The sequence below is a fragment of the Lingula anatina genome, chromosome 1 (genome assembly GCF_051362555.1).
Source record: "Lingula anatina isolate TDL-2025a chromosome 1, LinAna3.0, whole genome shotgun sequence".
In the NCBI taxonomy this organism is placed as follows: domain Eukaryota; kingdom Metazoa; phylum Brachiopoda; class Lingulata; order Lingulida; family Lingulidae; genus Lingula; species Lingula anatina.
Genome location: NC_141767.1, coordinates 58,799,595 through 58,814,860, shown reverse-complemented (window position 1 = coordinate 58,814,860; position 15,266 = coordinate 58,799,595). Strand labels below are relative to the sequence as shown.

The 15,266-nt window shown below is 34.0% G+C and overlaps 1 protein-coding gene across 1 annotated transcript; it reads right to left on the bottom strand.

Annotated features, from left to right (window-relative positions):
* Positions 1-81: 81 nt before the first annotated feature.
* On the bottom strand, positions 82-13,917 carry LOC106166389 (uncharacterized). The gene is made up of 12 exons (XM_087001193.1): positions 13,828-13,917; positions 11,398-11,548; positions 10,981-11,109; positions 10,481-10,597; positions 9,881-9,978; positions 9,189-9,278; positions 8,782-8,916; positions 8,448-8,528; positions 7,559-7,604; positions 6,429-6,635; positions 3,762-3,805; positions 82-2,218 (listed from the first exon to the last, which is right to left on the bottom strand). Exons 2-12 carry the CDS (start codon positions 11,533-11,535, stop codon positions 1,771-1,773), a joined length of 1,533 nt encoding a protein of 510 aa, XP_086857319.1. The 5' UTR covers positions 11,536-11,548; positions 13,828-13,917; the 3' UTR covers positions 82-1,770.
* Between the last annotated feature and the right edge of the window lie 1,349 nt (positions 13,918-15,266).

Genomic DNA, 15,266 nt, shown 5'->3' with positions numbered 1-15,266 from the left:
TTGTGCATGATTAAAATTCAGTGTTGATTGACAGTGCTATTATAAGCATTATTTATTATTGCATCAAAATTGACAAAATGACCCATTTTGCATCTTTATTTTCTGTTTTTTGTCTGTACATTTGACAGCTTTGCTGCCTTGTTTAAAATCATGCTTAATCAAATTTACCCAAATATTAGCTGTTTGATCATATCAAACTTCTCATTACTGTTATGTGCAAAAAAAAATTGGATTAATAAAATAAAAAAAATAAAGTAACATAACATAATATTCATTTCCTCCAGTAAATATAACTAGATTTTACATTACATATATATGATATATTAGTTGTATTAATTGGCTATGTACTTTCTAATTAATACTCCTGCCCTTTAATACATATATCTAAAAAATATATATTTAATCAAATGTGATAACATCGATCTTGTAATCATTACCTTATTTCAAGATAAAAATTTATGAATCCATTAAAATATGTTTAAGCATACATACCTGTATATACTGTTTCTATTCATCAGTTGCCATTCAGTTAAAAATTAAGCACAAATAATCATTTATATGTTGTATAAAGCAACAAAACATATTTTACTTAATAAAAAAAATGTTGATAATTTGTTTAATTATATATATCTCTATCATACAATAAAACTATCAATTAGACTACTCATTCTATTAGTAACACTTAAGCATCTTCAGTTCATTTTGTTGAATTGTACCATTTAAAATATATTATCTGTTACTGATCAAGGATATTTTAATCTAATAATACTTCCCATTTCATTAACATTTTTATGATTTCTGTTGCAAACAAAAAATGAAAATTATATATATATATATATATATATATATATATATATATATATATATATATATATATAAACATACAAGTGAAAATACATGCAAAGATATGAGGGTAAATTTAAAAACATGCTTGTTATAACATTAATAAGTTCATTAAGTTCTATTTAAACTGAATAATAAAAACCATTTAATATTGGCACAATGCTAATTTCTCTCCTCCCTTTATAAAAAAGTAGATTAAATCAAGGATAAACCAAAAATTGATCATGCAGAAAAATGATTCTGGCATCAAAATTTTCTTGTAGTATTTTCATCATTTTAAAATATTTCCAGCAATTTATTTGAACCTTAACTGGTAAGTTAATAGCCTTTTGTTGACCTGATTGATAATTTCTACATCTCACCATTCAAAATGAATTGTTGGGAAAACAGCCTAATTGGTGAGATAAACACTTGTCAATATGGTTTCATAGGTGACATTGTAATCGTTTGGACAATATGATAATGTTTTGATGGGAAAAATAATGAACTGCTCTTCTGTAACCAATTCAATAGCAAGAAAATTCTTTGAACTTTTCTTCTTTTTAATCAGTCAAAAGACCCTATAGATGCATCTCATTGAGCTATTATAGGTAGTTTAAACATTTACACTTTCACTAACATTGCTGAAATAGTGTATACAAACAGCTGCTCATATATACCTATAACTGAAATATTTTGGCTTCAGAATCTCCCCCGAGCACAGCCGAGAATTAATTACAGCTTTGGAAACGACTCGCTCAGGCTGCTAGTTAATTATGCCCCTGGGTATTCAGGGCACAATAGATACCACCAATGGGTTTTTGCATTTTTAAAATTTAGATTTTTCATGTTAATACACTGTAGTGCCTTTGACCAAATTAACTTGGTGACAAGTAACTGCATGGTGATGATTACAGTGACAGGAACTGTCAGCTGATTAAAATAAAGTCAAACTTCCTCCACTTGCCCCATGCGATTTTGTTTATTCAGATCATCAACAATAGCATCCACTTGATGCAGGTTATCTGAGTCTATCTTTACATCTGGGCTTAAGAAATTGAGCAACTCGGCAACATTCTGTCTAAGGTTATGTAAATCCCGTTTTAAATTGTCAATTTCTTCCAGATAACCTGATCCTAATTCAGTTGGATTTTGTGCACCATTTGAGCCAGCATATGTTGTAGTAACACCTGTTTGATTACATGGCTTAACATCTTGAGGTTCCCGTTCTATTTTAGGAATCTTGGAAACAGGTAAATCGTCTCCATCATCAGAAGTCATAAAAATGGCATCAGAATGTTCACCTTCATGACGTTTCCTTTTACTGGGTGGTCTAGCAGGTGCTTTGGAAGTAATGTTTACACCATCTGTTTTTTTTTTATCACTTGACTCATTCCTACACAATATAACAATATAATCATCTTCAGTATCTAAAACTTTTACATTACCATTTAATTCAAAAATTAAATTAGATTTATTGAAATTTAATTGAAATTCTATGGAGTTCCTAATACAAATGAGAGGTCATAAGGGATTTCCGTTTTTGCGAGAGCACATGGGCTCGAGTGACCAGCACTGCAATTCAGAAATTTGTTGCAATTATAATACCACTATGCAACAAAAGAAATATAAATTCCTTATATTTTATCTTTCTCCTTCGCAACCAGTTAAAACTAAATAAATTTCACTGATAAATATGGTTATGATTTGATATGATAACATATTTATATATCTTAGGTGCATTATAAATATCACCCATAAAAATGGTTTTACATGTAAACAAGGCACTGCCCCCCCCCCCCCCCCCCCTTTTTGCTGTGGAATAGGGGAGGTGGGTGGGCGTATGACCTCATTTGTATTGGAAACTCCATTGAATTTCAATTAAATTTCAATAAATCTCATTTAATTTTTTAATTCTATTTCATTTCTGTACAAGACGAGATTCCCATTTTATGTGAGAGTATATGCGCATTTGCGCATATCTTCACAGTTCAAAGCTTGCTTTTAAGATTATTCAAACTGCTTCAGAAAATTCTTTCCCTTTAATAGGTTTATTGTAGTACTTAGCAAGCTTTGTTTGAAGACCATCCAACTGCTTTCAAAATATCATCTACTGGAATTTATGCTCTTTCTGCTGCTGACACTGCTGCAGCTCGGATTGAATGAGCCTTAAATGATTCTTATACACATGCTTGGTACATCAATATCCGAATCCATCTTGATATTGCATCTCTTGAAATGGATGAAAAGGGCTTTCTGTAACTAATAAAATTTTCTTGTCCATTTATTAATGGTTTTGTCCTTTTCAAATATACTTTAACAGGTCAATGTACACAATCCCCTATTTGGGGGGTACCATAAAAATCGTTAAGTTGTTGTACCAACACCTGGTCTTGTACTATGTTTTAAAAGTTTCTTTGATTTTAAATAAAACATTTTTCAGAATTTATTTCAAATCCCAAAAATACAATTTCTTGAGTTGGGATTAATACAGAACGTCAAGGTGGGAATTTTTGCTATTTTCGACCTTATCAGCCATAGTATTCATTGAATTTTGTTTCACTCTCTGGCCACAGGTGCTGTGCTCGCTCGACAAAAAAAAACAAGATAAGATATGCGCAAGTGCATGTATGCTCTCGCATAAAACTGAATCTCATATGACCTCATTTGTATAGAAATGAAATAAAATCTGAGTTTTCTATTATTTTGTGAGATAAAAAAGATAAATCCAGATCGTTAATTTAATATAATTAATTATCATATGCCTTACTAAAAAAATCAAAGTTATGCCAGGAAAGAAAATCTGTTAGCTTTAGTAATGAAATCAATATGTCAGTTTTACCACAAATATAACTAATGGTCTAATTAGCATCATCACTTGAAAGAAACAATAACATAACAATGTTCTGTAGGCTTCATTTGTTGCCTGCCAGCATTACCTAGAGGATACACTGGGTTGGTCACTGGTGCTGGCAAGTAATGCCTGGAACACAATTAAAAACAGATCTAAATAAATACTACAGTGGAATAAAGGTGTCCTTTGGATTTTTTGATAACACATTGGTAACTAATAACTATATCTGATACACAAGACTTGGAAAAGAAAGTGACACATCTGAACAATAAATATTTCACTGAAACTTCACAATCTATTCACCTTAGTATGGACTGGTAATCATGGACACCTTTATAAATGCATTATAACAAAATAATCAAACAACAATAGATTCAAAATCCATCACAACTAGAGGATCAGAGAGGCGATACGGCCTCCGAATATTGTACCACCAGCTGGAGTAAGCGCATTCGTATTAACCCCCCCCCCCCACACAAAAAAAAGGGACACCACCACCAGTCTTGTGCTTGTCAAGCTGTAAAAATGCAATCAACAAGAATTTTCAAAATATGCAAAAAAATATATATATAACTAAAAATGGTACAATCAAAGTTCAGTTCATCGTAAGGTAGGTCAAAGGTCAATTTCAAGGTCACAGTAAATTGCCAGTATATGACTTCCTATTCAAGTTCAATAGTAACTATGGACCAATCACTGCCAGTTTTGGAGATATAAGGGACCTATTTGCAAATGGACCTATCTCTGCCAGTTTTGGAGATAAAAGGGAACCAAAATTTGCAAAGTTCAATTTATGATGAAAAGTAGGTCAAAGGTCAATTTCAAGGTCACATTTAGATTGCCAGTATATGACTTCCTATTCAACTTCAATAGTAACTATGGACCTATCTCTGCCAGTTTTGGAGATAAAAGGGAAGCAAAATTTGCAAAGTTCAATTCATGATGAAAAGTAGGTCAAAGGTCAATTTCAAGGTCGCATTTAGATTGCCAGAATATGACTTCCTATTCAAGTTCAATAGTAACTATGAACCTATCTCTGCCAGTTTTGGAGATAAAAGGGAACCAAAATTTGCAAAGTTCAGTTCATGGTGAAAAGTAGGTCAAAGGTCAATTTTAAGGTCATATCAAATTGCCTCTAATGACTTTCTATTCAAATTCAATAGTAACTATGGGCATATCTTTGCCAGTTTGGGAGTTAAAAGAGAAAGAAATTAGCAGAGTTCAGTTCATGATAAAAAGTAGGTCAAACGTCAATTTCAAGGTCACAGTAAGATTACCAGTATATGACTTCCTATTCAACTTCAATAGTAACTATGGGCCTATCTCTGCCAGGTTTGGAGTTAAAAGAGAAAGAAATTAGCAGAGTTCAGTTCATGATAAAAAGTAGGTCAAAGGTCAATTTCAAGGTCAAATTTAGATTGCCAGTATATGACTTCCTATTCAAGTTCATTAGTAACTATGGACCTATCTCTGCCAGTTTTGGAGATAAAAGGGAACCAAAATTTGCAAAGTTCAATTTATGATGAAAAGTAGGTCAAAGGTCAATTTTAAGGTCGCATTTAGATTGCCATTATATGACTTCCTATTCAACTTCAATAGTAACTATGGACCTATCTCTGCCAGTTTTTGAGATAAAAGGGAACCAAAATTTGCAAAGTTTAATTCATGGTGAAAAGTAGGTCAAAGGTCAATTTCAAGGTCACATTTAGATTGCCAGTATATGACTTCCTATTCAGATTCAATAGTAACTATGGACCTTTCTCTGCCAGTTTTGGAGATATAAGGGACTAAATGTTATAATTTTGGAGTTACAATAATGTGTCATAAATTTCCTACAGAAAAAATTAAATAAAATAAAGAAAAGGTCATTTTGGTTGAAATTCCTAAAATGGGAGGTGCTCAGAAGTTCCAGATGTTCAAATTTCACGAAATAATGTCATTTTTAACCAGAAGTTGTCTGCCTAGCCAAGCCTTATGTTTTATTTTCCCGGGGTTCAAAATTTATTATCCATTACCGTACTGCACATTTTGCTTTCACCACTAATATGTACTTTTTGATACAGCGTAACTCGAAAACCGCTACCAGTGTTGGACTTTACATGCTCTACAAAATGCAAAAAAGAATGGGTCTCTAGCATTAACAGTTCCCGAATTAGAGACAGTTTTCAGTTTCGGTATCTTATGGCCGCTTCTCCCGTAAAAATGCACCGATTGACCCCAAATTCACAGAGATGAAAGAGTAACACTTTCCAATAATATTACTGGTTAAATCTGTGTAGTGTCTGAATAACAGCGCAAATAATTTTTTTTCGTAAAAAAAATTTCTTTTTTTTTTTAATTTTGGCCCATTTGACCTTGAAATAAGGGTCAAAGGTCAAATCCAAGGGCATATTTGAAATCTCCACATATGACTTTTGGAAAGCTGTCTCTACAAATTTTTCCCATAATTCCTTCCGTAGGGTAGATAATTAGCATTTAATTTTGCTATTTTTGGACAAGGGTGCATTGCAATGAGTGCCACACCTAGACCCCAGCACCGACGAAGCCCAAATTTTACGTGGAACGAGTTGAGATTATAGGTGACCTAAATCCAAGAGATGGGTGCGCAGGCCCTTATAGTCTAGGAGGAGAAGCGGTAACGATGACATGGCGGCGGAGACAACGGAGCCGGCAGAACAGGCGGGTCGGGACTAAAACCATGTGTACCGCCAGCGCCTACGCTGGTGGTACAATAAATTGGAGCTCTCCCTACCTCACTTTGACTTGTCAAAAGTTTCACCCTCCGAGCTTCTTGCATCAGCTTCTTCTGCTTCTTTTCAACCTTCTTATTCTGCCTCATTAATTTCATGAAAACTTCTCCCTGTTCTTCCTCTCTCTGCTTAGCTTCCATGAGCTGACGGTTAGCCCTCTCTAGCTCTTTAATGACTGGCTTAGGCTCATTATCCTGAGAGCTGGATGCCTAGATGTATTATAATTAGTCAACATTCAAATATTGAATTGACATTTAAATATAAAATAAAAACATTTTCATATAAAAACATCTGGATATGTTCTGGCGTCTTAAATCACTTTTCTGCATATCATTGACAAATGAAACTCAACTTGTATACCATTTCAGTGTTATTCAGGGTCGGATCCAGAGATATTTTCTGACAGTCTTCTAAATTATCTTTGTTGATCTTTCCTGCATTTTTGACCGTCTTCCGACAGAAAACATTAGATACCCGTCAATGTAAACTTGAAAATCTGACCGTCTTCCGGAAGACCCAGAAGACGGCCTAAATCCGCCCCTGTTATTATACCTCATTGTTCCTAAGTAAGTTCTGAGACTGCAGTGTTTGCAGTTGATGTTCTCTCATCTGCACCAATCTTTCCCTACTTTGTAATTCTCATGCAGAAAAAAAATTAATTCATTTCATTCAGAAACAGAGTGTACTTCACAGTAGGAACTTAAATTATGTCATTTATATGAATACGTATATACATATTCACTTATCTAAATACTGACTCACTGTAAGTTATCAATATTTGTCATAATTTCAACATTCGAGAAACATGTATAAACCAGACGTGTGTTGAACACATTTATCACATTTATTTAGTTTTGTCCATCAGGCTTTCTTAGTTATCATTTTTAGGGAGGGCATTTCGATAGTCCGAAGGTTCATTGGTCCGAAAAGTGGTAACATTTTCATCGATTTTTTAATCAAGGGTTCATTGGTCCGAAGGTTCTATAGTGAATATTCGGACCAATGAACCTTCGGACTATTGAACCTTCGGACTATTGCTACGGCCCCTTTTTAGGCACGAGCTCTACTCATTATCTTTATTTGTGAATATTTGACGTATACAACACTCAAAACTGTGAGGAAAAATGTCTACCTGCTGAACATGCTGTGGTGGTTGATATGAATGTTTCTTTAATTTTCTGAAAAATAAAAATTTACATTTGTTTGTTAGACATGAACTCAATTCCTGTCAAATAACATCAACTTAGATTTTAGTTTCTGATACTGAAGGCATGTGGCACTGAATTCACAGGGCCTGATCTTAAATATACCAACATTATTTATTCAGTAATCTTCCAAACTGACTCACCATGCTATTTACAATACATAACTCTAACAAGGCAGCAAAGCTGTCAAATGTTTAGACAAAAAACAGAAAATAAAGATGCAAAATAGGTCATTTTGTTAATTTTGATGCAATATTAAAGCAACAATAACTTTGTTCAGTTATCGAGTTATCAGGGTTGAATATATATGCTGAAAAAAGTGAAAAAACAGCATAACTTCCATATAAATAGCCCGATCATGCTGATTTTCGAACTTGACCTGTGTGTTATGAATAAATATTTAACAGTTCTGTAAGTTTCAAACCACATGGGAAATCGGTTTTTCACTTATCCAGTTATCGGTGTTGCATAAATGCTGAAAAAAAGTGAAAAAAACAGCATAACTTCCATATAAATGGCCTGATCATGCTGATTTTCGAACTTCACCTGCGTATTATGAATATTCATCAGTTCTGTAAGTTTCAAGCCAAAAGGTAAAACGGTTTTTCACCTATCGTGATATCGGTGTTGCATAAATGCTGAAAAAAGTGAAAAAACAGCATAAATTCTCTAAAAACTGCGTCTGTACATAAAAAGGTGAAAGTGTTATCAATCTTTTCATACAAGAAAAAAGTATCCAATGTTATGCAATTAAAATATATTACTGATACATTTCCAGTGATTAGATAATTAATGTAATGTATAACATAATCATACTGTTGTTTCTTATAGGTCTTTGGATAGGAAGCCCTCGAAACATCATTCTCATCCTCGGGTTCTTCTTCAATGTCACAGCGACTTAAACAAAATAAAAAGATATATGTTAAGTCTTTGATATGACTATGCACCTTACTGTTATACCAGCATGTTCCCAGTTCCTGGCATAATAACATTTCGTGCATAACAAAAATTAGGCTCATTAAGTTCTACACTGACTAACATTTTCTAGAAATGCTTCTGCAGCAGCACTTACATTGCGAAATCAAGCTAAAATCAGGCATATGACATTTTATGGCACTTGTTTGCTATTCTGTTATTATAAAATACTGACTTGTGTGTTGGGTCTGGGTTTAGGTAGCAGTACCACTTGTCTGGCAGATTACTGTCATCAACGCCATCTGGTAACCGTCTCCACTTCAAACATTGAGGATTGTCGCATTGAACCCATGTCCAATCTGGTTTTTGACTGAGGAATAAATACAAAAAGGCAATAGGCTACATTTCATTTCAAACAACAGAAGTTTTATTAAAATTTCCTTCATATCTATTTGAATATCTCTTAAGAGAAAATATGTTACACCTAACATGTTCATGCACTTTTCATACATAATTCTTGGTCCACCAGACTTTCCTAATTGTAATCTTGACCTGAAGTTAGACCCAACCATGGTAATTCTTGAACAAAATTAAAGCAAATCTGTCTTATGATAAAAATGGCAGTAATATCCATCTTTTTGCCTTCTGTTGACAGTAGTGTTGTTCCCATCTGCAGACATTTTCTCATTCCAGTAGTCATCCAACTTCCGACCAAGTGCACTGATACAAGCACTGAAAGGAAATAATAATTGTTTAAGTGACGATTTCCAATATCAAACACAATTCCTTCAAGAAATAATGGCACCTTAATATAAAATCAATAGTTACAAACCTTCAATATAAGTACGTACATCTGCGAATAGAAAATAGAATTTAGAAAATAGACATTGCATGTGAATGAAGCCTAAGGTTTGCTAAATGCACACTTAAATTATGGCATTCAATAGCTAAGCACCTATGTCATATTTCATGTGCACATTTGGGAAAAAGAGTCAATTGGTTCCAGTGTGCACTAATTATCATGCATGTATTTCATGTCTTAATATTGGAATAAATGTCAACTAACCTGCCTACTCAACATACTTCCAGTATTTCTTAGTATATTATTTATTATGATGCATTTCTTTATCATAGTAAATATTTCATGTATTTCTTAGAATAATTTGTATTTTTTCACAAATACACCATTACTGGTATATCACTTTTTTTCTTCTTGCCTATTCTATTACATCTATTCAGATTTTTATTGATAGTCAATGCCTTAAAGAAGACTTATGGTAACTTGAAATGATTATTAAAATCCACAGGAGCTTATGTAGCATTAAACTACTTACTTGTATCTGGCTGTTTTATTGAAATCTTGCTTATTGTGTATAGGTTCCAAGAAATCTACCTCAGCAACACCAACAACTCCTACACCCAATGGGTTATTCTACAACAAATAAGAAAGAACTAAAGGCCTGGGGTAGCACACAAAATTTCCATCTTACATCTCTAAATATGTCTATGGATGTACCTGACAGTTCACTTTACCCGACTCATGTTACAGTCATGTTTCTGTCAAGCGACCTTTAAAGGCACATTCTTAAAATTATTTTTTTGTTTGGAACATACTGCACTTGAAATTTGTTGAAGGTCCCATGAATTTTCTTTTTTTTTTTTTCTTATTTATTTCTTACATGATTTGTCAAAATTTCGAAAGTCTTACATCCCTAAAGAATGTTCTTTAAAAAATTCATTTGCAAGAACCAGTAGCAGCCTATGATGCTTTAATCATCAATAATCCAAAACTTAACAAAGAGTAACCAAAAGTTAAATAGGCAAATAAGGTAAGGAGGAAATTTGCACATTCCTGTAATGTTAGTCTGTTATTTATTAGTATATTGTAGGTCAGGAAATTCAAGACAGGCCAAAAAAAATTGGATGTAGCATACCTGTTTTTGACATCCTACTTTTTCATAGGCTTTGATGAGTCTGTTCCTATGATACAGCATAATACCATAGTCCTGCTTTTGTGGAGAGAAGCCAAAAATGATCTTCATGGTTTTTTTCTGTCAAGCAGTCAAGGCAATTTTTATCAAATCTTCTTGCACATTCAAAAATGATATTGTTAATTTGTATCCAATACATATACTGTAGATTAAATGTTAAATACACATCAAAGATGGCACATATTCAGACACAGAAAAGAATATAAAAAAGACTATGTCTAAATAAGATGGATGGTGAAAGAGTTATATTCTCAAACATTTCATCACTTTTCACCTCAAAAACTGGTATGGCCTGTCTACATAGGAGAAAAATATGTTTCACTAAAAATGAAAAATTTTATGACACACCATAACTGAATATTGTAAATTCATCCTTAAATCAACTAAAATGGAGCAAGGCATACTGCACTAATAACAAAAGTAGTTTTGGTAAGTAAGGATACAAGCCATGTTGGTCTATAAACATCGCTTTCAGTTTCACTAAGACTTTTAGTAATCAGCTTTGTTTTAACTTTGGACCCCCTCAATATGATCTTCATTCGAGGCTTGAGAAATAAAATGGAACAGTATTCCTGAAAAGAATCATGATAAAACATAAATCATTAACTTAAGTAATTCCAAAATGTTTTTTTTTAATTTGCTTCATTAAAATTTTGTCTAATTTTCAACTTGAATTTCCTTAAAAATCCTAAAAAGCAAAAAGCAAATCCTAAAATTCAGACAAAGGCTAAAATATGCAAGCTAGTGGATAAATACCAATTCTGTTTCTAAAGTAACTTGCACTAACTTAAAATGTGCCTCTGACATGGAAGTGGTATATTAATTAATAGTTTAGAAATGTCAAAATTGCAGTATTGTACCCTTAGAGAGCGGGTATACTCTGGTTTATGTTCCACCACTGGTCTGTTCACAGCATTGGCTGTGGTGTTCAGGTCCATCTGTTCATGCTCTAGATTCATTATGTCATCAGGTTTACTGTGAAAATCCAACTCAAGCATGTCATCACTTGACCTGGGGAAGGGAAAGAGAACAAAATTAATGAGTTATAGATATAAACTGTTCAATCAAATCTATTGTGGGGAATTAGGTAAAAATTGCCTTTTTTTTTTTGCTACCTACATCCACATAAATCGTATCGTAAGGAGCAGTAATTGCTGTATTTAAATTCACTTAAATGGATGACTTTCAAAAACTTAGCAGACATATTGGAGTTCACACACACACACACACACACACACACACACACACACACAAGGAATTTTGTTCGCGGAAGACTGGCAGTGGATGATCGTTACCTATCCAACCGATACGCCAAGACAATTTTCATATTCGCGGTCAAATATGGACTTCGTCAGCAGTAAACCATTCACGTCGGAGCAAGACGCGAAGGCAATTTACATATCTCCAGAGGGAGATCGTTTGGGATCCGAGCGAGACTAGAAAGAAAATTTCATGTTCGTTCAAGGGACTTTGTTCGCAGTAGACTGGCAGTGGATGATCATTACCTATCCAACCAAGACGCCAAAGCAATTTTCATACCTTCAGCGGGAGGGCGCTTTCGATCCGAGGGAGACCAGAAAGCAATTTTCATATCCATTAGCAGCAGATCGTCAGCGGAAGATGACATCTTTTCCTTCTACCTTTGGTGGGTTAAGGGGGCATTACAATAGCAAAGACGTTTAAAACTATTGTAATTCACAGGCACAAATTTGAAGTTGTGCCTCTTTATTCTGACCACAGGCAAATTTCACATTTGTTCAAGGGCCGCATTAGTGGACGATCGTCAGTACGAGACCCTGTGGTTTGGTTGCGTTCATTAGTGACTGAGTGAAATATGCTAATATCTAGCCCTGCAAAAGCAAAATTTATTAATGTGGCTGAGATGGTAACAACTGACTACTGAATGTTAATTTTGCATTAAAATCCACGTGCTCTAGCAGTTCAGACTGCCACCAAATAGAAACTACTCAAATAAGTCCGTAATTAATTATTTTAGATTTTTTTATACCCCCTTCTTAAAAAATAATTATTTCTTTTTTTTATTATTGCATTCTTTTTTATTTTTGAATGTCAAACAAGCTGATAATGATAGGTAAGGATCATAGCCACTTAAAAATCAAAATGAACAGATAAATCGAAGGCGTTTTAATTAAACTAATTATACCAGTAATAGACTGATCTTACTGCTATGCATCATCCTCTGCTGTATGCGTTGACGGCCATTTTGGTTTTTCAATACACAAAAAAAGAAACGTGCAAGTATGCAGTCAATTATCCTACTGTGATTTTACGACAGGGAATGCATTGACAAGAGCCACAAATAAAGTACATCTGTCGACTTTTGGTTGTTTTTCTATTTTCCCTCAATAATTGATGGCCATATTGAAAATGCTCAAAGTCTCGGAAGTAGAAACCAAGCCAACTTAACCATTCCAGCCCTAAAGGATGCATTTCTGTACTGAATGTTTACAGGGTTCGATTATTTGGCATATAGGAGTGAGTGGATATTCGTCATTTTGTATCGACATTTTGTATCACTTAGTGACGTCATCATAATGTCATCATTAATTGCTGTAATAGATGTGCACAGTAAGTGTACGTTTCTCAAATTTATTCATATTATCATAATTAACGCAGGTAGTGCTCATTTACGTGAGTTCTGGATGTACAAAAAAAAAGCTGAGTCAGCATATTTTAAGAAAGCCGCTCATCCGGGTACTTACGAATTTGTCAATTTCACCAACTTGTTTATTTCAAACAACACACTTTCGCACATGCGCAGTCATTTGAATCCTGTGCTCCCCTTTTTAGTAAACTGATACCACTTACAAGCCATTCCAACTTGGGTTCAGAGTTCGGGGACGTACCGATAAAATTTTGTCCCAAAATATTACACGTCCCTATACTCCTGTTACCGATAGATACATAAAGGAAAAACTGAAAAAACGTCTTTTTAGATTTAAATACCGATAGATACGATTTTTTACCACCGTCCTATATATTTGCGTTCCTATAGATACATGTACGACGTCCACATAAACCACCGTTTAGTTTATTTAATGTCGGCTATTCACCGACATAATAAATCCGATAATGACACAATGTTTACTAATTCTATTTCTGTTGATTGAAATTACAACAGGATGTTTATTATTGTTCATTATTCCCTCGATATCCGAAGTTATTTCATTCATTTCCTCGGTTTAAATTGTCCAAATGTTATATCCAGTGTATTTTCTTGCAAACAAAATTCATGCATACATTGTGTGAAAGGAAAAGGCTACATTTACCTTTGATAGACGAACCCCTTTCTCCATCGCAATTCCTTCAAAAGGGACTTTGCCCCTACATGGTGACCTACATTTGGGTACAAAACGCATGTAGTCCCAAAACGAAGTCTGAGCAAACTTACCGCCAAATTTGAAAGTGAACACCGTCCAGAACTTCACAAGACAGAATTTATTTACCCTCTACCAGGGCCGCAGTTATTATTGTGTAGTTATTATTATCACAGTGCAGGGATTAGCCATCTATTTAGCCAGAGACATATCCGTTAATATCTGGTAAAAAAATCTGTGGCCCTGGTAGAGGGTTGAATTTATTCACATAACAGGCTGACTACTGAATATTTATTTGGTTAAAAATATACTTGCTCTAAGACCGTTCCTAAAATATAAACTATACACAAGTACTGGGTACAACAGCCAGATTGGACCAAATGAACTGAATATATCTAGTTCGTTGTCAAGGCAACATACTGCCTGTCAATCAAATACGTTGTATGCTATCTACTTCGAAGTTAGAAAGTGAAATTTTTGGGACTGAAGATTTTGTTGAAATGTTGTTTAATTGCCAAAATAAAACCTGAAATTTTGTAAGACGTTTCATTTAATGACTCTACCATCACCTATGTTCTTTATAGTTCAAAATTTAGTGCTGGGATTTGATAAATTAGCAGTGCTGTCATATACCAGTGTGATATTGATGTAAAGAAGAAATTAGTAATAACAAATTTGAGAATTTAAATAAAAAAGAAGGTGAGCTTTTTTAGACTGATTTTATTCATCCACCTCCCACTCAGGGTTTTTTTTTTTTTTTCTTTCTTTTTTTTTTTTTTTTTTTCAGTTTTGTTGGACTTCTCTCATCTCACGTCCCACGCAAGTCCTTACGAAATTTCGAGTTTGCCGACAGCACGTAAGCACGTACGGAGAATATTGGACATGTCCAAAAGATTCTACGAATAATCTGCCAACAGCTAGGCCGCAAGCATGACTTGCTCACCTAGAAAGGAGTTCACAAGGAGTTCGCAAGTGAGACGTGTGTGGTCCAAGACGCACGTCGCAAACAATGAAAGAGCAAGTACCTTTTCAGTGTTGAGTATGGCGCACGCTCTCACAGCTAACGAACAAAGTCGAAATTAAACCGGGTGTGACATGAAAATCTGACTCCCCCAGTCAGATTTTCATAATGAAAATCTGACTCCCCCCATGAAAATTTGACTCCCCCTCCACAAAACTTCATAAATCTTATTTTATTTTGAGTATATGACTGTGATCTTGTAGTATGTAAAATGGAGGATACATTGGCACTTTTTTGTAGTTTGCAGGTGAAAATTTTCATGAAAAAATAAGAAAATTAAAAATGTGCACATAATGAAAATCTGACTCCACCATGAAAATTTGACTCCCCCTCCACAAAACTTCATAAATCTTATTTTATTTTGAGTATA

Bases quoted from the DNA above. Each gene is read 5' to 3' on its own strand.
- LOC106166389 (XM_087001193.1), bottom strand. From the start codon at position 11,535: ATGCTTGAGTTGGATTTTCACAGTAAACCTGATGACATAATGAATCTA. The intron at 9,279-9,880 runs GTAAGTAGTTTA...ATTTCCTTTCAG, and splicing joins AATAAAACAGCCAGATACAA to TGCTTGTATCAGTGCACTTG. The intron at 8,529-8,781 runs GTCAGTATTTTA...ATTTTGTTTAAG, and splicing joins AACCCAGACCCAACACACAA to TCGCTGTGACATTGAAGAAG.